At 35.1% G+C, this 24,013-nt stretch overlaps 4 protein-coding genes across 5 annotated transcripts; 2 read left to right on the plus strand and 2 right to left on the minus strand.

The window, feature by feature from the left end:
- Nucleotides 1-589: 589 nt before the first annotated feature.
- NF-YC13 (nuclear factor Y, subunit C13) lies at nt 590-1,315 on the minus strand. The gene has a single exon (XM_059592478.2). The coding sequence runs from the start codon at nt 1,196-1,198 to the stop codon at nt 770-772; it is 429 nt and encodes a 142-aa protein (XP_059448461.1). The 5' UTR covers nt 1,199-1,315; the 3' UTR covers nt 590-769.
- A 2,642-nt stretch (nt 1,316-3,957) lies between these two features.
- Nucleotides 3,958-10,665, plus strand: LOC132177518 (protein DETOXIFICATION 29). 2 transcript variants are annotated; one of them, XM_088515337.1, is made up of 8 exons: nt 3,958-4,377; nt 4,464-5,005; nt 5,111-5,197; nt 7,651-7,707; nt 7,820-8,058; nt 8,145-8,263; nt 8,869-8,955; nt 10,615-10,665. In XM_088515337.1, the coding sequence occupies exons 1-8, from the start codon at nt 4,030-4,032 to the stop codon at nt 10,663-10,665; spliced, it is 1,530 nt and encodes a 509-aa protein (XP_088371463.1). In that variant the 5' UTR covers nt 3,958-4,029. The 2 variants fall into 2 exon arrangements, with proteins under 2 accessions (XP_088371463.1, XP_059445864.2); XM_059589881.2 differs by lacking the exon at nt 10,615-10,665 and adding an exon at nt 9,241-9,491.
- On the plus strand, nt 10,582-13,526 carry LOC132177520 (transcription and mRNA export factor ENY2). Its single transcript, XM_088515338.1, has 5 exons — nt 10,582-10,668; nt 10,765-10,852; nt 10,951-11,045; nt 11,331-11,407; nt 12,678-13,526. Coding segments are annotated over exons 1-5 (336 nt in total). The 5' UTR covers nt 10,582-10,666; the 3' UTR covers nt 12,752-13,526.
- Nucleotides 13,527-18,737: 5,211 nt separating this feature from the next.
- Nucleotides 18,738-21,758, minus strand: LOC132179520 (cytochrome P450 78A5). The gene is made up of 2 exons (XM_059592256.2): nt 20,740-21,758; nt 18,738-19,563 (listed from the first exon to the last, which is right to left on the minus strand). The coding sequence occupies exons 1-2, from the start codon at nt 21,676-21,678 to the stop codon at nt 18,952-18,954; spliced, it is 1,551 nt and encodes a 516-aa protein (XP_059448239.1). The 5' UTR covers nt 21,679-21,758; the 3' UTR covers nt 18,738-18,951.
- Between the last annotated feature and the right edge of the window lie 2,255 nt (nt 21,759-24,013).

The raw sequence follows: 24,013 nt of genomic DNA on the forward strand, positions 1-24,013 counted from the left end.
TTAACAAACAAGCGGGCTTTCAAAGACAATAAACTTCAAAATAAAAATATTTGATAGTTATCTTTTTACTATTTCCTCTGAAATAAAATTTAAGAAAGGCTTTTTTCCTAAGACCCTTGCAAACATGTCTTCCATTTTCCCTCCTGAGATATGATGTAAAAATCAACAAATTGAATCTAACATCCATAATCACGAACATTAAGTAAGGACCAAAATAAGAAAATTGTAATCGAATCAATAAATAAAAGGAGAAAAGTGATTTGAGAAATACAAGAAAAAGGATGACAACAATTAAACAAACAAGCAAAATTTATATGATGCGAGATATAGGTTTTTTAACAACTGCATACCACATCAACTGGAGAGAAGCATAAAACCAAGTGCAACAATGGGAATAGAGGGAAACTATGTTAGTCTGTTTCCTTATAAAGGAAGCTTGGCATGTTCAATATCCGCCAACAGGGAATGAGACAAAGGTGAGCGGTTCTTCCTTAGGCCCCAGCCACCATTTCAGTGATTAGCACTCTACTATTATACTGTGCACAATTATCTCAATTTTCTATCTCAGTTTTTTTTTTCTCATTCTCGAATAAATCACTTGTATATAAGCATCCAATTCGCATTAGAAATTTTCAAAGACTAGTCACAATCAAGATTAAAAACATTGAATTACAACTAGATAAACAAGATTACCAAACCAGAGTAACCGTTGCTACAATTAATCAACGAGGCCCCAATCCTTTTGCACCGCTACCGAAGGAAAACGAACCTACGCCTCGTCATTGTCAATCTGAACCGGAATTTTATCCGTTGGCTTGTTGAAGAAATCGTCGATACGCCGAGTGCCAGCTGGGACTGGTTTCTCCGCAACGGGGCGAGAACGGTTGTGATCGGTTGCCGGGCGATCCGAGGGCTGAGAAGGCAGAGGAAGCGAGTCGAGGAGAAAATCGCTCGTCGGTCGGTGCCTCTGTACGGCAATTCTCATGTGTTCGAGCTTCACGGTCTTCCGGTTCTTCTGGATCACGACCTCTGAGGATTTCTCCGCGAGAAATCGGAGGAAGAGCTCGGCGGAGCACGATACGAGGAATAGGGCTTCCGAGTTCACTTTGTTGATGTCCCTGTCAAGCTTCATTATCCTCTTGACCCGGCCGGTCGGGAATTCAGGTCGGATCGTCTCTGTGTTTTCTTCCTCCGCCATTGGATGAAACGCAAGCGTCGATTGAAAAGTGAGACAAACAATTTTAGGGTTTCGAATTGGCGGGAGACTGGAGATTTCACTCCTTTTTTTTCTTAGGTCGTGTTGGTCAAGTATACCCTTGCACTACCTCAATTGTCAACTACGTTTCTGAAACATATACGAGGGTGCTTCCGTCATATTGTGATTTACCCGCCACAGGAAGTGCTTTCCCGCCAGAAAGGAAAACTATTTTCTTTTTTTTAAGATGTCTGCACAACAGGAAGGAAAACTAGTAGATAACACGGAGTATGTACATGTAGAATGGAAGTGTGCGGACAATTAGTTTGGAGGATAAAATATAATTTATTTTAAACAAAATAAAATTTAGAAAGAAACAAAAAATTTAAAAAGATATGCTAGCCTCTAAGAGAATCCTATTCTCAATCTCCCATAATCGCGAAAGAAACGATATTAAAACGTCTGAATAATTTTATGAGCTGTAATACAGTTACAACTTAAACCTAACTTTGATCCAACTTCTAGACTAAATTTTTTTTTCTCTCTCCGATTTAAGGCTCTCTCTTTCCTCTACATGCAATTTTTTTTTTTAACATTTAAGAGAAAAGTTTGGCTAAAATTGAGTTTAAGTTGTGCCTTTATCATTTTCCTAATTTTATATACTATTATTTTATTTACTTTTAATGTTTTGATCCTGGTATGAGGTAGTCTTCTATAAAAATTGATTTTTTTTTTGTTGGAAGACATACAACATCGACATTGGAGAATAAAAAAAATGGTATGTAGGATTACCAAATAACTTTGGTCCTCCCATTATTGACAGGTATGCAAACATTTTATGCTTGACATCCATCTGCGCTTGATTTCTGTAGGGAACAAATGTCCGGACACTGGAGAAGTGGAGATCATTACATTACAAAAAGCTTTCACTCTTGGTCCTGAAATGATGAAATCACTCCTACTAGTAAGGTATTCTATAATTTCTTCTTCTTGTTGTCACCAATGACCGAGGAAGGGAGTGACCGGCAGGGGCAAAGCCAACCCAAAAAAAAAAAATTAAGGTAAAAAAAAAAAGTTTTATGGTTATTTTTATTTATTTTTTATTTTTGCTAATGGCACCCCCTACTAGTTAAATTGTTTAGCCATGGGTCCTTACCCATTCTTAAAGCTTGTCACCTCATTACAAAATCCTTTAGGTTTTGGATTTATTGCACAACTTTCCTTTACCGATTTATTTAAAAAAAAAAAAAAAAAAAATTACTCTCAACAGTCAAGAAAATAAATTAATATTGCCTTTCTTTGTTTTGAATGGGTTGAGCATATAATGTTAAGATGTCATGGATAGAGTCAAGAAAATAAATTTCTCAATTAATTTATGAGTAGTGTTACACATATTTATAAAGTGTTCATTCTCAAGTGTTTATTTTTTGACGTGACAATAAAAAACACTATTACATAAAATAATAAATGAAAATACATATATTATTCAATGGTTTCTACTGCCACATTAAATAGTGAATACTTGAAAGCGGACACTTTGAAATATGTGTACCATTTTTCCTAATATATTTGTACTAATTGTTGTTCTAGTTGTATAAAAAATGTGATGAATAACAATATTTTAGGTTTGACCATGTACGTAGTACTAATATTATTGTGCAAGCAAAAAAATCACTTACAAATAAATAGATTAGAAACTCAAAATTTATTAGAACATTTTAATTCTCACATAGCCACTCTCCTCTCCTCTCCACTTGATTTCAACGGGAGATATCCATTTCCTGCCGGGTACCTTCCTCTCTGGCTATGTTATTTAATAGAATACTTTGAGGTTGGAGAATCTAAAGCTTCGAATTAATAAACATAGGAGATATTGGCATGACGCTGAAAACTGTGCGACACAAAGAGCAATAAGAGTATAAGACGCAAAGAAAAGTTTTCACTTTGGCAGATGCTACTCTTACAAATTACAATTGATCTTATTTTTTCATCTCTTATTTATTTACATCAATATTTAAAAATAAAAAATAAAATTCATAATTGTATTTGAAGGACCACATGGACCACATCTCTCCATTCATCTTCATTTATATTGTTCTTAAAATTATAATTAAATTTGTAGGACCCACAATAATAATAATTTTTTTTTTTTTTTTTAAAAAAAAAAGATGAGAATTATTAGGCCAACAATGATAAGGGTGGCCAGGTGGACCTAACTTTTAGAGATGATATACACCAAAATTATCCATGACAATGGCCAATGGGCAAAAGAGCATTTAACATTAGATTTGTCAGTTTGGAAAATTATGAATTGAAATGGGAAAAAATTATGAAGATGGAAAAGAAATGGACTTCAGGCTAGATGATCACAATGACAAATTTTTTTTTTTTTTCTTTTTAAAGTGCCACGAGAATTAGATTATATATATATATATATATATATATATAAAGAGTATGCCGGAAAAATTAATTGTGGCTATTTTACTTAGGCGTGACCATAGTAGTATTTACTCGTTGGAAGCCGCACAGAAAGAACATAAACGATAAAAATCATAAGCGCTCCTTCAAGTCTGATTGAACCACACTTTATTGGAATATAATGAAACTACAAATTATTTTAATCTAAAATAGCACAATTCAAAAGTAACGAAAAATCCTTTAATTGAGAATACAGATGCACAAAAAAAAAAAAAAAGTCATAAATGGTTTGGAATACACATTACAAAATAAATACTTTTATTTTAATAATCTTGAGTGTTTGTGATTAGAGGACCAGAGAGTGTCGGCCGCCTACTGAAAATCTCTAGCTCTCTGTTTCTCTCTGTCTCTCTGTTATGGAGGATCATGGTGAGCAGCCACTTCTCTCCTCTAGAGGGAACCAAAGCGAAGACCAAGACCAGCTACAGTACGCCCCTGTAGCAGCAAACACTTCCTCCGCTGCCACCTTCGTCCCCGGTGCTGCTGACATCCCTCCTATCAAGGGGGCTGGCGATTTCTCCAAATACTTCCTCATTGAATCAAAGAAGCTATGGTACCTCGCCGGCCCGGCCATCTTCACCTCCATATGCAGATACTCCCTCGGCGCCATTACCCAAGTCTTCGCTGGCCACGTTGGTACTCTTGCCCTCGCCGCCGTCTCCGTCGAAAACTCCGTGATCGCCGGCTTTTCCTTCGGCCTAATGGTACATACATATATATGTTGACTGTTGTAGAATTAATAATGCTTAGCTTAAGTGATTAAAGTGAATAATTGAATTAATTGAATCAGCTTGGAATGGGGAGCGCGCTGGAGACGCTGTGCGGGCAAGCGTACGGAGCGGGACAGCTGGACATGCTTGGAATCTACATGCAAAGGTCTTGGGTGATTCTGTTGACCACGGCTCTGATTATAAGCCCGTTATACATCTTCGCGGAGCCAATATTGAAACTGATTGGGCAGACGGAAGCCATATCGGAAGCAGCGGGAGTGTTCGCAATTTGGATGATTCCGCAGCTTTTCGCTTACGCCATGAACTTCCCGATCGCCAAGTTCCTGCAGTCGCAGAGCAGGATCATGGTGATGGCTGCGATTGCGGCCGTGGTTCTGGTTCTGCACACTTTCTTCAGCTGGCTGTTGATGTTGAAGCTAGGATGGGGTCTGGTGGGTGCAGCGGTGGTGCTCAACACATCGTGGTGGTTCATTGTGCTGGCACAGCTGGTCTATATCTTCAGAGGGAGTTGTGGTCGCGCTTGGTCTGGCTTCTCTTGGAAAGCGTTTCAGAATATCTGGGGATTCGTTAGGTTATCTCTCGCCTCCGCAGTCATGCTCTGGTCAGACTCCGACATTGTTTCTGTTTTTTCTTTTCTTTTCTTTCCCCTCCGTTGTCATCGGTTTCGGTAATCACGATTCACGAGCGTGTTGGTCATATTCTGCAGCTTGGAAGTTTGGTATTTCATGGTGTTGATCCTCTTTGCTGGATATCTAAAGAATGCCGAAGTTTCAGTAGATGCCCTGTCCATATGGTGAGTTTTTTTTCTGGTAAATATAGTTTTAAAACACTATTTCTCATTTCGTACATGCCTTTAGCATGCATTATCATTTGCTTAAAAAAAAAAAAAAGAAGCATTTAAGACATATATAGTAACATTTAATGAAACATTTATTGCAAGAAGTTATCCTCCACTCCTTTAGGCTTTAAGTAGGGCAGAACTACCTTGGGGGCCTACCCCGATGGTTAAGGTGGTTCCAATTTTTTTTTTTTTTTGAAAAAAAAAAATTATAAAGTAGACCTTAAAAATTATTTTTGTCCTCTCAAACTAAAATTTATAGTTCCGACATTGCCTGTAAGTCAGGAATTAGTATCCTATCTATTTTAAATAAATTGGATAATACATTTCTATTATAATTAATTGGATATTATCCAGTTCATTTAAAATGAAAATAATCTTGTTTCGTAAAGCATGCTCACTTTAGCTGGAAAAAGATTGTCTCCATAATGAAGAATATTTATTTAGTGTATTTAGGAGGATAATATTGTCCATTTATTTTTTGGGTAAAATGTTTTAGACATATATGTCCTTCTAATTGCACTAAATAGATTCACCTGAAATGAAGAGGATGGGTTTTCCACTTAGCTACCGACCAATTTAAATTGAATAGCATTTAAAACATATATGATACCACTTAGCTACCGACCAATTCGAGTTAGTAGCCAAATAAGAGAAAATGTCTCGTAATAAAGGAGAAATCCTCCACTCCAGTAAGGCAGGCCCCTGTTTCATGAATATAATGTTGGTAAAAAAATCATTTTAATAAAGTATAAAAGTTTAAAAAAAATGAGATATGAGGTGTTATTAAAAAAAATTATGTAGCGAAAATTAAAAACAAAATTTAGTTAAAAATAGTTATAGGAGGCCGGAAGGTGAAGGTTTTATTCAAGGCTGTTATTATCAGTGTCGCTGTCATCACCGGCCTTTCATAATAACCGGCGGTGCACAATTTCAACGATTGTAGGAAGCAAATGTCAAATTATCGAGTCTCTTTCTTGATTTCCCTGTCTATGTCTTCCGTTGATTTGTGGGTTTTTTTTTTAAAAAAAAAAAAAAAAAAACTAAAGTTCATCCAATGATGTTATCGGGTTTCACAACTAACTTTTTAGGCAATAATCCAAATAAATTATAATTAATTATTGAATTTCAGCCCGGGCTGTATCTACCATTCTAAACAAAAACCAAAAACATATTGAGACAATTGTTGTGGTCCTTGTGGATGACCTTTTGGCTAAGATCAAGATGCGGATTTATATATTTATTTAATTGGAATTAAAGAATATAAAAGGTTATCACTTCCAAATTATCATCGAAACTATTCTCACGTCCATTGAATCATGATCACCTTGGTCGCTATAGACTCCATGAACAATGTCAAGAATTTCTTATAGGTAAAATATTTAATTGATATGTGAGATGAATCACAAAATTATGGACACAAAAATTGAATTTAAACCTTTTAATTTGATAATATATCTTTGTTAGAAATAGAAGGAAATGTGACAAGTGTCCCTATGAGCTTTCATATGGTGGGGTGTCCATATTTTAAAATATTGTATTTGTTCCTATATATATGGATGGATTGTAATGGCAGAACCTCTCTCTTCTGTGAAATATATATATACTAATCTTGACAGTCGTTATAAATTATAATACTAGATGTAAGAATTATCTATATATCTAAGCACAGATAATCATGGTGAACACGAAAAGCACATATAAGCACACGACAGAGCAACTGTTAGAGGGTGAGACAAAATGCAAGAGGTTACATGCATGCAGCATGATACGTATGATACTTTTGTCATGAAAAAAACAAAAATTTAAATTTTAAGAATAAGAAGGTTGCAAGTTCTCTCTTAATAAGTGAGGCTTATTACCTAAAATATTTTATAGAAATGTGAGATAAATGACAAAGACTGAATTCACATGACCTCTAGTATTCTAATATAGATTAATACCATGTTAAATTATCATTTATCATAAAGGTTAAACTAATAAGAAAAATGAATTTAATTATTTAATTTATATTATAACATATCTGATAAATAGACAATATATAATGGTGAAAACAAAATGCAGAAAACAACCAATATATAGAATATATAATACTATATGTATGGAACAGAGAGTCCATTTGACCTTGAGATTTTTTAGGCCAATAGGGCATTTTTAAACAAAATCTCTGAAAATGTCTCATTTTCAAATAGTAAATAAAGGGTATGTGTTTTTTTTTATAAAAAAAAAAAACACAATTTTAAATGTTAAATTGCGATTAAAGGCTAATGTTTTAAAACCTGCAAACTCAAGTGGACCTTGAATTTTACATGTAAACCAAGTCTAAATTAAGATAGTTATCATCATTGAGTTTTGAAACTAATTTATTTGTGACGGACCATTCTTTGCTATTGCTGTTGATGTTGCAGCATGAACTTATTGGGCTGGACGATCATGGTCGCTCTTGGGATGAATGCCGCCATAAGGTTTGTGGCATAAACACACTGACCTCCTATCAAGATATGTTCTTTTACTTTGAATAAAAAAACAGAGTGTTTTTTGCTAATTCCAGTCTAAAGAAAACAAAAATTTGTGCAGCGTGAGAGTGTCAAATGAGTTGGGAGGAGCTCATCCAAGAACAGCAAAATTCTCACTAGGAGTGGCAATAGCATCTTCATTTTTGATTGGCCTTGTCATCTCACTTATTTTGATAATCGCACGAAACAAGTATCCCTCTTTGTTTTCAAGTGATACAGACGTGGAAGCCTTAGTTAAAGAGCTCACTCCAATACTGGTTCTATGCATTATTATTAACAATGTTCAACCTGTTCTCTCTGGTACTTATAACTTCAATACATGTACATATAGATTTTTAAGCGTGAAGGCAACAAATTTGAATCATTGGATGAATAAAATTTCGCAGGGGTGGCCATTGGGGCAGGATGGCAGGCTATTGTTGCATATGTGAACATTGCGTGTTACTATCTACTTGGGGTCCCTTTGGGTCTCATAATGGGTTACAAGCTTGATATGGGTGTGAAGGTGAGCCTTTCTCTCCCTCTATTCTATTTTCTTTTGTTTCATTTTTCTTTTGAAGGGAAAAAAGAAAAGAAAATGAAACAACAATCACACCGAGGATTGGCTTAATGATAAGGGGCGTACTCCCATGTGGTTATGTGAGGGAGAGTGCATCCATACCTCTTACTATGTCCTTGGTGAGATTAAGATTATATGTTATGGTTCAAGCTCTTTTGAGTGACTACTATTAATTAATATTCTACCATTAAAGTGTAGACTCAAATTATTTCTTAATAAGCGAGGACCAACATATTTAATTGAAATTACGAGTAAATTATAGTGTTAGAATTTGAATTCATGACATTTATTTTTTAAATGATACTATAATATTTATTAAATGAATAAATCTACTATTCCATATTGAAATAACTAGTAATTTATCAACAAGTAGAATGATTGCCTTCTCTCCTTGTTCAAGCGCTTAACTCCTAGAAGAGAAACATTTAGTAATTGTGAAGGTAAATTATCCAAAAGAAAATCACCACAAACATGAGAAACAATATTTAAGTGGGACCTCATTGCTTCAAATGCTTGAACTTCTTAGTTATATTGGCATTGTTAATTTTCAGGGGATTTGGTACGGAATGATGGCAGGAACAATCGTACAGACGTGTGTTCTTTTCTTCATCGTTTATAGGACCAATTGGAGCAAAGAGGTAAACTTTAACAACATTCCCCTGCACAAATGAATTATTTGATCACTATTTCACCTTGCATATTTGACAGTATCAATCGACTACTATTAGATTAATTATTTAAAAAATAAAATATAAAAATTGATTGGTATTGCCACATCAGCAGAATGAGACAGTGGCAAAATAAAAGTGTGAGTCATCTCCACCATTTATAGTTAAAATGATAATCTTAAATCACACAAATTATGGTAAACACTGAACACATGTTAATCATAGAGGGATTTATACAATTGGTGTGAAATACAGGCTTCTATTGCTGAAGACAGAATAAGGAAATGGCGAGGAGGACCTATAGAACCCACAGAGAACGATGTAGAAAAAACAACTGGGACCTGAAAGTGCAAAGAAATAGTTTCATTGAAAAGGGGCACTGCCAATTTGTTTACCTAAAAACAATTTCATTGAAATTTGTCTGGAATGCAATAATTTTTTTCTTTAAATGGAAAGAGAAATTAGTGTTTCCACTAGAGGTGTAAATCCGATTGATCAATTTTAAAAATCGAAACCAGTAACCGGTTACCGGTTACCTAGTTATGTAATAACCACATGTTACGTAGCCGGTTATTTAGACTAGTAACCGAGTCTTTTAAATAATTGGATATTTTTAGCTTATTTTAGGTATTAAACCTATTTTTTGGGCTTAATTTAACCATTTTTTAAAAAACAATTATAATTTTGTGGGCCCAATAAGTTAGGCTTTGTTGTGGTTTTTTTTACCTAAAGTAAACGACACCATTTTACATATATATATATAAAATAATTGGGTGTATATAAATGCAAAAACAAGTAACAGGACCGATAGGGCCGATTACCAGTTGGTGGCCAATTATAATCAGCCGGATTTATGCCACTAGTTTTCATGCTTTTGCTGGTCATACCTAAACTACATAATATTGAGTTACAACATTGAACCTTGATTTGGCACAATTGCACAAATGATCTCAATTTTCTATCTTGGCCTTTTCTCATTATTGAACACATCAAATTTGTATTTGCATTAGACAATTTCAAAGACCAGTCACGAACAAGATTAAAAACATTCAATTACAACCAAATAAACAAGATTACCAAACCGGAGTAGCCGTTGCTATAAAAATAATTTAGCCTATAATTAATCAACAAGGCCCCAATCCTTTTCCACCACTACCAAAGGGAAATGAATCCATGCCTCATCATCGTCCATCCAGACACAGAGGAGGGTGTGCCTCAAGGCCATTCATCCTTAACTTAATTAAATAATAATTTAGCTCTTATTATTGAAAAAATTAGGCATTTACTTGGTTAAAATATTCTTACAACGAGTTAAGAATAGATGACAGGTTTATACACTTGACAAAAACTAAAAGTAAAAAATAAAATAAAATAAAGACAGGTTTATAGAAAAACACTTGTAAATTTGGGAGTGCATTGTCTTTGAGTTTTTGGGTAAGCATCGACAACAGAAAAGGAAGCGTGGGTTGTTTCATGGTGTATTGTACTCTGAGTTTTTTTTTTGTGAAGTATTTGTCTGACACAAAATAAATAAAAATAAAAATAAAATCTGTCTTATTCGATCGCTCAATGTCACGCCTCCGCCGACTTAAATCATCAACGCTCATCGTTTCATAATTAAACCACTAGGTGCAAGCGCAGAGCATCGGATTCAGCTTCATCAGTTCCACATTTGATTAGAATGTAAGTCCGTACTTGATCAAATTTTCACGAGCCGCTCTGATTTTCCTTTTCATGTAATTTTTTTTTTTTTTTTTTACTTTATTTGCGGTGCAAAAGGAGAACTTCGATTAATCGCCCACCAACGCCTGTTGCGGAGGAAGATCAAGATCATCAGCCCACTCTTCAAGAAATCATCAACATCAAGGTTTTCTCTACGCTTTTTCTTACAATTTTTAGTGTGGGTTTTCGGAAATGGTTTGATCGATGATCTGTCTGAACTCTGTTTTGGTTACACCCGCGCAGCTGATCGAGAGCGGCGAAAAAGAGCGACTGAAGGAGCTTTTGAGGGAGAGGCTCATAGAATGTGGTTGGAGGGATGAAATGAAATCTCTTTGCAGGTTCCTCTTTCATTTTTAGTAACACTCGAGTGGTCAAATTCACCGTTTCTTATCAGATTAAGCTTTTGGCACACACAAGTGATATTTTATCATATACTGTAAAACATACTGTCTTTTCCACCTAATTATATAGCTTAGATTTTCCTTGGTTTTGAATTCTGCGTTTGAGCATGGTTTCCATTTATGTATGCTTGGATTTACTTCTGTTGTGCAATACCACCCACTGCATGTGCTCGTTTTGCGTCTTCCTGTAAGAAAAACATGTTATACAATTTGTTTGCTCAGGGCGTTTGCAAGGAAGAAGGGAAGGAATAATGTTACTGTAGATGACCTTGTGCAAGTTATTACGCCCAAGGGAAGAGGTGGGTTTATTTCCTTCTTTTTTTTTTTTCTTTTTTTTTTTTTTTTCCCAGAAATTTATGTATATGAAATGTATGTGTTAATGTTTTCCTTCTTGAAATTTTTGTGTTCCCACTTTTAAAATGATATATTAGTTCCACTAATGATTCGTGTAAATTAGATCCTCATGTTGTGAATGGCTTGTAAGATTAGTTTTCGACACTGTATTTGCATCCAAGTAAAATATGAATCGCCAGTGAAGCTAGTGGGTTGAAGAAACAGGCTGCAAGGAGATTTGTAAAATTAAGCGTGTGATTAACAAATGTTGATGCAAGAAAGTTTGTTATAGAATTAGTGTGCTGGCAAAGTATTGAAATTGCAAACAAGGTTGCTGTTTCTATTGTCTTGTAAATTAACCTAGGTTTTATGATTTATGAGAGAAGATTTATCAAATTATTAGTTACACAAGAGATAATGCACTTAGAACCACTTGGGAGCTCCTATTCTGTGTCAGTACTGCTCATCATAGTCTATTTGGACTATGAAGCGATTTTTAATAGTTCCAACTTGTAATTTAAGTCATCTTATAGCCTTGTCAATTTGGATACTATAGTCATCCGTTATCCACCATCAATAACAACCTCTTCCCAATACATCGAGTGGGTAAAGAACAGGATTTCTTTGAATCTTGTACAGGAGGTAGATGTACATTATAGAAGCTCTTAATTGGCAAAATTATTGTTAGAAAGCTCAAATTGGTACACCACAGTTGGAAGAATTCTTTGGCATGACTTGGCATGCAACTATTAGATGTCATTTGGATGTCACAACGACTTTTTGTGCTTTGAGTCTCAGCACCTTCAGGGACTAACAGGTTGCTGAGTATCTTACATGTCTTATGGAAATAATTTTGCCATAGTTGTCCACTATGTTTCAAATATAAGGTTGATCTCTTGGCTACAATATTTTTGAGTTTTTTCCATATATGCAGTGAATGTTTGATTATGTCCAATCGTGCTTGATATGTTTAAACTTAGTTGATTCCATTTATGCTTTAACGAGCTAACTTCAATTTTGTAATTGTGTAAGAGCCCAAAAAGAAACTGAAACCTCACTTAGTTTTATGACTCTATGGGTTGTGGTTCACTTGTGTCAGTCACTACATTAGATTGATGCCTTTATGTACACTACTGCATACATTAACATTTGCTATTTTATAGTTGTTGCTAAAGTTGGATGCTTTTTTATGCTGAGTGGCCTTGCAATATTACTGCTTTAATTGTGTTTATGCAGCTTCTGTTCCTGATTCTGTGAAGGCTGAGCTGTTGCAGCGAATCCGGACTTTTCTTGCATCAGCTTCTATTTGACGTTATATGATAGATGCAGCTGATAGGGGCACCCATCGAGAGTCGCGCACTGCAGCTTTCCCTGTGAAGTGGAGTTTCTCTGCTTTGTTATTCCAAGTTAGCTTTAATGAAGTGGTGTTTTGAGTTTATGGTTTCTTCTCGGAATCACAAGTTGCATAGATAAAGGGAAACTGTTATTTTCTTCGGATATCAGGCATGGCAGAAGAAATAGGGATTTTGAAGTTATAGTGCAGAGTCCCGAAGCCTGTCATCTTTCTTCCTTTTTTTTTTTTTTTTTTTTTTTTTTTTTTTTTTAAATGAGGATATTATTGAAATTTCATGTCAATCCTGTTAAAGAACTCATGAAAAAATAGACGAAAGAATCTACTTTATATTATTACTGTCGCTGTTATTGTTACTTTAAGTTTTAGTGATATCAATTATGAAATTGTTTGTCTGGGTACGTGAAGCTCCCTGTGGAAACCAAGTGGGGAGGAACATTGCATGAGTTATTGCAATTCCAAATGTTTCCGATTCAAAGAGGATGCCTCTGTGACTATGGTATATTTTTGAACATTCACAATTGAACTGGAATCTGTGTTCCAAAGAATTTTTGAACTTCATATTTGATGGACTTGAAATTTGAATTTATAGATGCCATTTTGAAGTTGGAAGAGGCTTTGCTTCTCAATCCAATAAACATGATGCTCTATGGTGCCTGGGAAATGCCCACACCTCTCAAGCATTTCTCACTTCTGAAGTTGATGAGGCAAAGGGTTCTTTTGATAGGGCGCATCACTGTTTCCAAAATGTGGTAGATGAGGTAAATCTTCAATTCCTGAGGTTTTAAATTGTATTCTATTTTTGAAGTCCTAGAATCTCATAGAGGCTTGATAGTGGAGTTTGTTTTTGTAGGATCCAACTAACGAGCTCTATTGCTAGTCCTTAGAAGTTACTGCTAAGGTGTATGTTTTGAGCTTTAACTATGATTCATTTGAATTTTACAATTATGATTGTGCATATAATACAGTGATGTGCATCGCGTGAACATTGCCTGGAACAAAGAGTATGTATTGGTTTATGTGCTTGCCTGCTAATACTAGTTATCTGCTTTGAGTATAGTGCTTACGTAGCTGTTAGTTGTAAGTTTGATGCTTTGAGAACATTTCTGCATGTTAGTTTGTACAATTGAATGTTAACTTTCTGTCATTTGTTTTTGGGATTGTGGGTTGGGAGCAACATAATTGGGGTGGGTTTGCATTTGCAATGAGATCTTCAAAGCAAGTAGCTTTCTGGTAGTGAAGTCGCGAGAAATATATGCTAAGTAGTATGTTTTCCACTTTCAGTACGAACACTAGCAATACCAGCTACCATGCATGCACTAGAACAAAGTTATAGGTAATCGCTTTTACTGGTGACTTAAATAAGTATGTAAAGGAAGGATTTGATATGTAAGCAAGCAGATTAGAGCAGCCTGTACTGCGTTGGGCATGGGTGGATGAAGTGGGATATTGCCCATCAACATTGGACTTCGGGTGCTTTTATTAGGTGTCGTATTCGGGGGAAATCCTTGATAGTGAGATTTCCAGAGATGATAATAATAATGTTTTGTTGCTTCTAGTGATAATCCTTGCTGCATATGGTCTAAGTTATATCGTTGCACTGTAGAACCAATCTTTTTGCTGATTTTTATCGTCTTTTATATGAATAACTTTATGGCTTTTCATGTTATTAATTTGATTCCATCGTTTACTGTTTTCTCTTAGACGCCAGAGTTGCTCTGCTCATGGAGATCCACAAGCATGGGTTTGGTCAACAGACTATGAATGGGGGAACTTCTACAAAGCCGACAATTACCAATATAGCCAACCTTTTTTTTTGGTTGAACTGTATAGTTTCATCTTCTTTTTGGTTCGCTTACCAATATACCCACTTGCGAGACACGACTGGGTTTATAGTATGGATGATATGCTCGTTCCAAGATTTGAAATTGTTCAATTTCAAGCACAGAGGTCTAGACTTTGTTGGCTCTGATATTGTTGTTTTCAACGTAGCACTTATGGCGGGTGATTTATGAAATTGTTGATGAAATCTCTGTGACGGGCTGCCGAGGTGCTGCTTTTCTGGGATTCAAAATGGACTGGCGGAGATGGCTATGGCGGAGGAAGTCTTCCGAGAAAGGTCCCGGTGGGACCGAGAGTTCATACCCTTGAAACGGTGTTTGGTGTATCATGTATGTTTTGCTTAAACGTTTGTTCCAACATCATTTGGCATAAAAATAGTATAGTTAAATCTGGACCGTCCATTGTTTTTTGTTATTTTTACTGGACCTAAGCCGGATCCTTGTCTATAATACTCTATTTATATGGGCTCAGACGCTTAGTCCTTGAAATAATAGAATGACAAAGGGTGATTTTGAATGTCTCTTCATTAAATTTCTTCTTTTTGTTTAGGCTTCATCAATCTGATTCGATTGTGATGCAGGAGGCGGCAGAGGTGAACTTTTGCCACCCGCAAGTAATATTTGGTCGTAATGTTTGAGCCAAATAAGAGATTATTAAGCAAGAAATTCTGGTTTCCAATAGTAAAGCAAGGGTTCTAATTTATATAGAATGGTAAGTACTCACTACAAAGAAAAACCTAAATGGTGACCTTTTTTTTATCAAAAAAATCATATCTCATGAAGCGGAGGTCACTAGTTTAAATTCTCCCTTTCTCTTTTCTTGTGTGGACATGTCAAAAAAAATTAAAAATTAAAAAAACATGGGGTCGAGAAATCGGAAAAAAATGTCACTAGTACAAGTGGGTATGAGGCTTGAATATGGTATGTTACAAATATCACCTTAATCCAAAAATTTTAAATATTGGGTTGTCAAAATTTTTGTTCTGATTTTCTTTTCAAAACAAAAATATTTACAAATAACACACAAAACACTTGAAGAAATACAAAACTTTTTCAAACCAAACACACAAAGCATCCCTTGCACTTGATTGAACGCCGAGCCACGACCCTGATGCAAGACCATGTAGGCCCAAGCCCATGTTGGCTTGATGACAGGCATTAACCAAAGGTCCAAAACTATATTTTAAACTGAGTGCGCGAGGCTCGGTTGGATATTCTTTATGAGGAGCCTAAGCAAAATGAATGGTTAAGCCCAAATTGACCATATATACGTGTCGATTTATTTGCCCAACCTCCAAACCCATCCAATGATGAGTTGGCATGCTCATGATCGGTTATGTTTATGAACCACCACTCAATAGAAGTGACTTCCATAGTTTTTTTAATGATTTAAATTTGCTTTAATTTTCTTTTTCTTTCTTGTTGAAAATTTGGAATTAAAGATAGACTATTAGTTTTTTATTACAAACTGGTTTGTAATTATTTCATATAAATTCACCTAATAAAATGATATGTGTTCTTTAATATGTGAGAAGCACATGTTTTTTTTTTTTTAATAAATATGAAACATTTCACTTTATTATATGAGTTTTTATACAAACTCATTTAATAAAGTGACATGTGTCTCATACTTATTAAAAAAATACATATGCTTCTCACATGTTAAGGGGCACATGTCACTTTATTAAATGAGTTTATATAAAATAGCTAAAAACCAGTTTGTAGCAAATTTCTCTTCATTGAAAAAACTACAACTTCGGTGTTGTAAAAAAAAAAAAAAAAAACTTAGCACCTATGCCAAATCCGAATTGAAATAAGGATGAACTATTTTCTGGTCAAGATAAATATTTAAAGGAATATATGGTACACCATTAAAGATAATAAAATAAAATCTTGATTATAAAGTGGTTTTATCTCATAAAGAAGACGGAAAAAAATCTTGGAATTCTAAAAGCCGACATGTAAAAAACAACATTCTTATTTTATGTCACATTTGTAATTATGAATGGACCGCAGAATGAGAACAACATGCTGGAAAGACATTTTACTTTGGGAGATACTGGGGGGTCCCAAATCAATCGGACTTTAGATTTGTGGAGCATAATTAACATGTTATTGGAAGTGTGTGTCTGCATGCAAAATTAAAGGCTTAAAGGAGTATGCCTTCCAATCTTAAAAAAGGAAAAAACAAAAAAAGAAAAAAAAGAGGTTATAGATCGATTTGGATCTATAAAAGCCAAAACTTTTGGGGCATGCGTTAAATATCTTTACCCTTAATATGTACGAGTTTGAGGTCCAAAACAGCATATTTCAATTTTCAACCATCATATATATATAAAGCTCTCGTATTTAGAATCTAATCATTTATAATCAAGTCTTCGTGGGGCTTCCAATCTCCCTTTGTTAAACAAAAGAGAAAACATGTTGCGTTTATGTTGATTTGTTTAGACGGATCTAAACCTCCTGTCATGTTCAAAAAAAAGTAACCTCAGAAAAGCTTTGATTAGCCAAAAAATAAAATCGTCTTGACATATAACTTAGTAATTGACAATTTATAATGTTGAAAATTATAATAAAATATAAGATAATAGTATAAGCTAGCAAGATAGAAAGATAATACACATTTTTTGGGTGGTTTGGTCTCAAAAGCCTTTGTCTACTACTAAAAAGAGCTCCATAAAGGTGGTAGTTGAGTTGGTAGAAGAACTCCTTTCATCCTAGTGGTTGCGTGTTTGAATCCGCTTGCGGTAGTAGATGCGTGAACCAGATGCTACTATGAAGGGGTTCTACCGGCTTACACTTTGGTGGGGTTGTGGTGACGGGCTCGCCTTCCCAGGCCGTAGCTATGGCTCAAACCGGACATTTCACAGCGGATGGAGATCCCGATGGATTACATTTTTATTGAATAACTTGAATATACATTTCAACTTTACCCTTAATTCCAAGACGGTTTTTTACTTAAAAAAAGAAAAGAAAAAAGAAAATCAAGGATATTTTGGTCTTTTTCTGGTATTTTTAATGGTTAAAATTGGCATTGAGGTCCACATCGAGAGCAATTGAAAGTTCAGGGATCCAAATTGAGATATTTGAAAGTTTAAAGAGTTTGTCAAATCGCATGAAAGTTCAAGAGGGTAAAGTGAAGTTTCCTCAAAGAATAACTATTCCCCCTTTTTTGGATCTATTTCTACCTACAAAACGTGACCTATATATTTTAACATATGAAAAGAAAGAAGAAGACGTGAGATTGTGAGGTTACATGTTTTTAAGTGCCCATATATATAGCACGACAAATATCACTGCAGAAGTAAAATGACAAACAAAAAAGATGGGTGAAGGTGAAGCCCATTACTTGGAGCAATTTTAACCGCAAAATATAATGATTAAAAAAAAAAAAGAAAACCCCAGCATATCTAGTCATGCTATTAAAGCATAAAACCTGTGTTAGTGGTGGGTCTTAGCTAGCAAAACTGGTTACCGGGTGCTCTACTTTTGTTTGCTTTGCTCCCAAAGCCTCAGACTTTATCCCCACGATACATTTGGAAAACGATTTAATTTGGTGTAATCTTGCTCCTTCTCCAGATTCCTAGTCACCTATATTTTATTTATTTGTATATGAATCAAAATGGTTAAGTAATTGTAAATATAAAGGAGTTTGTTATAAATTCAATTATAAAAATACTTCTCCATGCCAAGGTGTGGAATACAAAGTCAGAAGAAATTAGTTTAATGGGGGGAGAGGAATTCATGAGAAGAAAATGCTTGGGTATATACCACATCTCTGACGGTCCATAATTAATAAAATAATAAAAAAATTCACTAATTTAAGACCGTTATAATCACATTTGATAGCTATTCATCAGAACTAATTTAGTTGCTGGCTTCTTACGTTCTATTTTTAAGTGTATTAAAGATACAACTTGTGCATTAATATGTCAACTAACGACTTCAATATAAGTTGCCTAGTATGAAAAGAGAGCCTTAAGCACTGTGTTAATGACAAATATTGAATTTATATATGAAAATCTAACAATTGTTTTGGTTTAAACAAAGAAATGCATGCTTGTCTTTGTTCGGGCAAACCATAGACATTGCATAAACTCAAACTCAACCAACACCAATATATAAGTAGCTAAATAGTAAATATAACAGTTTACAATGTTTAGGAGCCCACTTCCTCCCTAAGCAAACAACGGACTTACATATCCTTAATTATACATGTTCTCCCTTTTTTTTTTCTTTTTTTTTTTCATAGTTCTAGAACCACACCATTTTTGAAAAATAAAAATAAAATACAAAGTTGAAATTACATTAACTAGCTTCATAAGCTCATAATGCTGGATCGGTGAACCACGCGACATGTCAGCGGTGTCTTCATTTCGAGCGAGAGCCTTAAACATTCCGAAAGATCTACAGTATCCATCGGAAGCCACTTGAATTGGTGAAGAAGCCGTCCGAGCCACAGGTGCACTGTGGCTAACCCTAGTGCCTTGCCAGGGCACGCCCTACGGCCCGACCCAAATGGTGCGAGCCTTAGATCCGAGCCCATGATGGACACGTCCTCTTCAATGAAACGCTCAGGCCTGAATGTCCATGGGTCCTTCCAGATGGATGGGTCATGGGTGATGGCCCACATGTTCACTAGTGCTGTTGTGCCAGCTGGCACAAGGACCTTTCCCACATGAACATCATGGACAGCAAGACGTGCCCACGAGAGTAATGGGCCAGGAGGGTGCATACGAAGTACTTCCTTGACTATGGCTTGGAGATAAGGGAGGTTTGGTAGGTCGGAGTCTTGCACGTGCCCGCGATTGCCCACGCACGTGTCAAGCTCTTGTTGGGCTTTTTCTTGAATGTCTTGGTGCAAAACCATCCTGGCCATTATCCATTCTAGAAGTACGGCAACGGTGTCCGTCCCACGAAATATCATCTCCTGAATGGTGTCATAGAAAAAGATTATATAAGTGGAAAGCTTAAAATATCTTAGCATGTTAAAATATTCGTTTTTAGTCTCTATTACAATTAATGCACCTAAAAGAGGTTTTAAATGTTCATCATATTGTTAATGGGCGGCGCAAATCAAATTTAATGGCATAAATGATAGATATGGACGAGATTTCATGCGATAAGATTATTTCTACCTATTACATGGAAACACTTCATATGAACTGTATTAATATTGCAAATTTGCAATTGCAATGTAATAGAAGAACAACCCTACTATACAGAGTTATGTACGGAGTTAGCTAGAATCCGTTCCATATAACTCGATCTGAAGATGTCCGGTTTTTATCATGAATTGCTAATAAATTAAATGTAAATCAGACTAAAAAGCCAAAAAAGAAAAAAGAAAAAAAGATTAAAGAAGGTGAAATGACATAAAAGAGATGACATGTGACACATATATATGGAGTTAGAGAGAAGAGAATCTAACAGGTGCTCCCCTTCATTTGAACACTTTTGGTCAACTTCCAATCATATGAAGAGTGCGTGCCAAGTATTGGCGTCATGTCATAACTGATTGTGCCCGAATCTAAAAAAGCATAGATAGATGTTCGATATAGATAGAGTATATATATGAGTCAACAGACAAAGGTTGGTATAAAGGCTTTGTAGGATGAAAGCTGCGAGAAAATATCTCAAACAAAACAACCATTCAACCTCAAAAAAGGTTTGTCAAACCAGCTGTAAATTAAAAGATCAGATGCTTAGCCATCGTGATCGAGGATAATAAATAAATATAATTAATTGATTCTTTCGAAATCCTCATCTAGTAAAGCATCATTAACGAGTAAGAACCTTCATAGATATATATTACTCTTAATTTTTTTTTGCTTAATACTCCTTCCATTGGTAGCAAGCTCTATGGCCGTAACCAAAGGCTTGATTGTCCAAATTGAGGGTGCCCTAATAAAATTCACTTGTCTTAACAAGTAAGTTTCGCATTTTGAGCACTTGCTTAGTTAGATAACAAGTCTCGATTCCATTTGCCCTACGATCAAGTCTTAAATGTTTTCATTGTCAAAGAATTCACTTAGTTGTTATATATGTATGTGTAAGTTGTGGGGAGTTAAATTGTGTGTGCGAGAGAGAGAGAGAGAGTACTTACCCACAAGACAGCAACCATGTCTGAATCACTTAGCTGATCCTCCATAGGCAGAGATAGGAGAGCAGTAAGAAAATCATTACCATCACTCAACTCTCCACCCCTTTTTCTTTCTTTTACCATCTGCCCCACAACATTATGAACCTCTCCAGCCAATCTATGACACCTTCTCTTCACCCCATAAAAGTCCAAAAACCTTAGAGGCAAATGGTCTTCCCAATTAAATTTTGCAATAAGTTCATACCCTTCTCTTACCATACCACCTAATTCTTCTCCTTCTAAATTCAAGCCGCAACTACTCCCAAACACACTCTCTAGTATGTTACTCAGAGAACCCCTTTGAAATATGCCTCTCAACTCCACAACCCCTCTCTCCTCCATCTCCTTCCACACTCCCCCCAACATTTGATTAGCCACACTTTGCCGCAGTGGCTCTAGGCTGGAAATTCTCCTGGGGGAGAACATGTAATTTGCGGCAATCCTACGAAGATGGCGCCAATAAGTGCCGGAGGGAGCGAAGCCAATGGCTCGCTCAAACATCAGTAAACGAGCTGATGCTTTAATTGGTCGGTCTGAAAAAGAAGACCCACATAGGATTTCCTTAGCGGTCTCAGGATGGCTGCTAATGATTGCACGAGTGGCTCCTAGGCTAAATGCCATGAGGCGAGTGGCGCCACGTGAAGCAGCCATGGCGGCTAGTCTGCGATGAGCAAGAGCAGCCATTTGGTCGGGTAAGTTGCCCAGTATGGGCCAACCAGATGGGCCACGTAGTTTTTGATGGTGGTTTCTCCATGCAAAGCCTCCCGGGACAAGCCAATAGTTGAGAATGATAACTAGGAAAAACAAAAATGGGAAAAGGAGATTGAGAGGCCATGGAGTTTGGTGAGTGGCTCCAAAGCAAAGGAATAAAAGGGTGAGGTTGGCTAGCATGAGGGGCTTCATATTTGGTCCAAAACTGAAAGAAGATGCAGATAATAATTGAGGAACTACAAAGATCCTATGAGAAAGCAAATGGAAATGTGGGTAGACGTCTGTCGTGGGAAGATTGCATGTGGGTGATTTGAATATATAGTACGTGGAAAGTGATTCTGGTTATTGTGTGGTTAGTTTACTAACCATGGTTACATTATGGTACTATATATATATATATATATTCAATCCCCATCTCTGTAGGTAGGAGGAGGAGGTGAGATTTTGTACATCATTAATATCGTAATTGATTATCGATCATATATATCTATTAATTTCAATTCAAAAGAAGAAAAAAAAGAGAGAAGTAAACATACCATTCTTATAAAAAAACTTATGTCTTGCTCCGCTTGTCTCAAAAGATTTATAATGGGATATAAATGTAAAAATAATTTTGAGTGTTATATGTTCCGAGTAATTTGTTAATATTTTTATTTTAAAAAGAGAAAAATTATTATCAAACAAAGCCAATTAGAAGATGATACTTTCTTAGCTAACACCATATCGCCTTGTGTTATGAAAATTTAGATTTTTTATTTATTTATTAGATTGTCCAAATTTTCCAGGAGAAATGATAAAAATTCTTTCGACTGTCTTTCAACTATTTTTCTATATTCAATGGTTGAATTTATCATTAAATTTTTATATAATTTATATGAGTTTATGAATTAATAATGAATTTATTAAATTTAAAACAAATAAATAATTAAAAGATGATTGAGAAAATAATGTACAACATATCTCAATTCTTAACTGCATAGAAAGGAGATTGATGGGCTGATGAATTCCAAATAAATAGATGGCAGCCCAACCCTTCTCTAAAACGCTGCAAAATTTCGGATCCTCATCCATCCTGGACCATTCACTTTCTAATAACGTGACACCTGGAGGCTGGAGTGGACATAATTTTTTTTTTTTTTTTTTCTCTTTATTCAAGAGTTAATATAATGCACCAAGCTTTATACTCATTAACTGCCCAGTTGACGCGTAGCGTTTGTGTCAATGGTGACTTAAATTTCAAATCTCTCATAATCTCTCTGATTTTAACTTGGAAAGTGACGTTTTTCACCTCTGTCCAAACGGATAAGGGCAATTATCAGTTGTCAAAATTTTATTTTGTTGGGTTTTTAGTATACAAAGTAGAATTTTGATTATGAAATTTCTTATAATGGAGTGGATCATATTAATTTCTGTTTAAATTATCTCTATTTTAAAAATGAAAAATATTACACATATTCTCAATTTCACACTCCTTAATGTGATATTAAAAATCACTATTAATTGTCTTTAAATGGTAGCTCAATCAGTTAAGGATCACGCTTTATGAAGTAGAAATCATTAATTCAAATCCTCTTACCCTTCTTATGTAGACATGTCAAAAAAAAAAATACCATTAATTTTTTAATTAATTATTATTAAATTTTAAATTTACTGATAATTTTTAGTGAGACCTAAGAAACGTTTAAGAATCATAAATAATAAGTGTTTGTAGCATTTATATATTAAAATTAGGCATTAAATTAAGATTTGGGCTCCCGTACTGTATGTAATATTCTGAACTGGCCCAATTCCGAACTCCATTGATGGGCTCCCGTACTCGATAAATATTTTTAGCCTAATACAAAAGCAAAGCAAAAACAAGCCGAACACGGGAGAAGAATAAGGGGGGATTTAGATTACTGATAGAAACAACAATAATATGGAGAAGAGTTAAAGATGGTTTCCACAAGATGAGAGAGTAGAATTGAAATTCCACTGCTGTTTTTTACTTCAACAAAAGTAGGAGTTTGTTTCCACAGCTGTTGAAATGTGGTCATTAGAATAGAGACGACATTTGTTGCGCAACCAATACTGTCTCTACTCTCTACTATACCGATAACATTTCAAGCAACCACCTTCTTACAAAATAGCATATATATATATATATATATATATAATTCTTTGTTTAAAAAAACAAAATTAACGGCTAATAAATATTGTCATGTCAGCCTATCGCAAAAGAGGTGTGATTTTTAACATTTCTTTATAATTAATGTTTGAATAATGCCATAAATCACAATTTTTTATCCTCCAATCATATTACAATATTGACGTGGCAGTCTCAAAACTCTCAACTAACCTTTAGATCAATCATTGTTAAAAAACAAAAAATTCAAGAGTTCATTGTGAGATAAAAATGTAGTTCCTAACATTGTGTGTAATTTTCAAGAAACTTAAAAATTACACATTTCACTACTATTTCACTTAACTGATGTGATCGGGCCAACCAGTTATTGGATTCACCCTTGTTAAAAACCAAAAAACAACC

Source organism: Corylus avellana, chromosome 4 (genome assembly GCF_965113065.1).
Source record: "Corylus avellana chromosome 4, dhCorAvel1.hap1.2, whole genome shotgun sequence".
Classification (NCBI taxonomy): Eukaryota; Viridiplantae; Streptophyta; class Magnoliopsida; order Fagales; family Betulaceae; genus Corylus; species Corylus avellana.

What these genes read in the sequence shown, in the direction of transcription:
- LOC132179520 (XM_059592256.2), bottom strand. Translation starts at nt 21,678, where the DNA reads ATGAAGCCCCTCATGCTAGCCAACCTCACCCTTTTATTCCTTTGCTTT. An exon ending in ACATGGTTGCTGTCTTGTGG is followed by an intron (nt 19,564 to 20,739) that starts GTAAGTACTCTC and finishes GACACCATTCAG; the next exon opens with GAGATGATATTTCGTGGGAC.
- LOC132177518 (XM_059589881.2), top strand. Translation starts at nt 4,030, where the DNA reads ATGGAGGATCATGGTGAGCAGCCACTTCTCTCCTCTAGAGGGAACCAA. An exon ending in GGGATGAATGCCGCCATAAG is followed by an intron (nt 7,708 to 7,819) that starts GTTTGTGGCATA and finishes AAATTTGTGCAG; the next exon opens with CGTGAGAGTGTCAAATGAGT. An exon ending in TGTTCAACCTGTTCTCTCTG is followed by an intron (nt 8,059 to 8,144) that starts GTACTTATAACT and finishes AAAATTTCGCAG; the next exon opens with GGGTGGCCATTGGGGCAGGA.
- NF-YC13 (XM_059592478.2), bottom strand. Translation starts at nt 1,198, where the DNA reads ATGGCGGAGGAAGAAAACACAGAGACGATCCGACCTGAATTCCCGACC.
- LOC132177520 (XM_088515338.1), top strand. An exon ending in AAGAAATCATCAACATCAAG is followed by an intron (nt 10,853 to 10,950) that starts GTTTTCTCTACG and finishes ACACCCGCGCAG; the next exon opens with CTGATCGAGAGCGGCGAAAA. An exon ending in GAAATGAAATCTCTTTGCAG is followed by an intron (nt 11,046 to 11,330) that starts GTTCCTCTTTCA and finishes TTGTTTGCTCAG; the next exon opens with GGCGTTTGCAAGGAAGAAGG.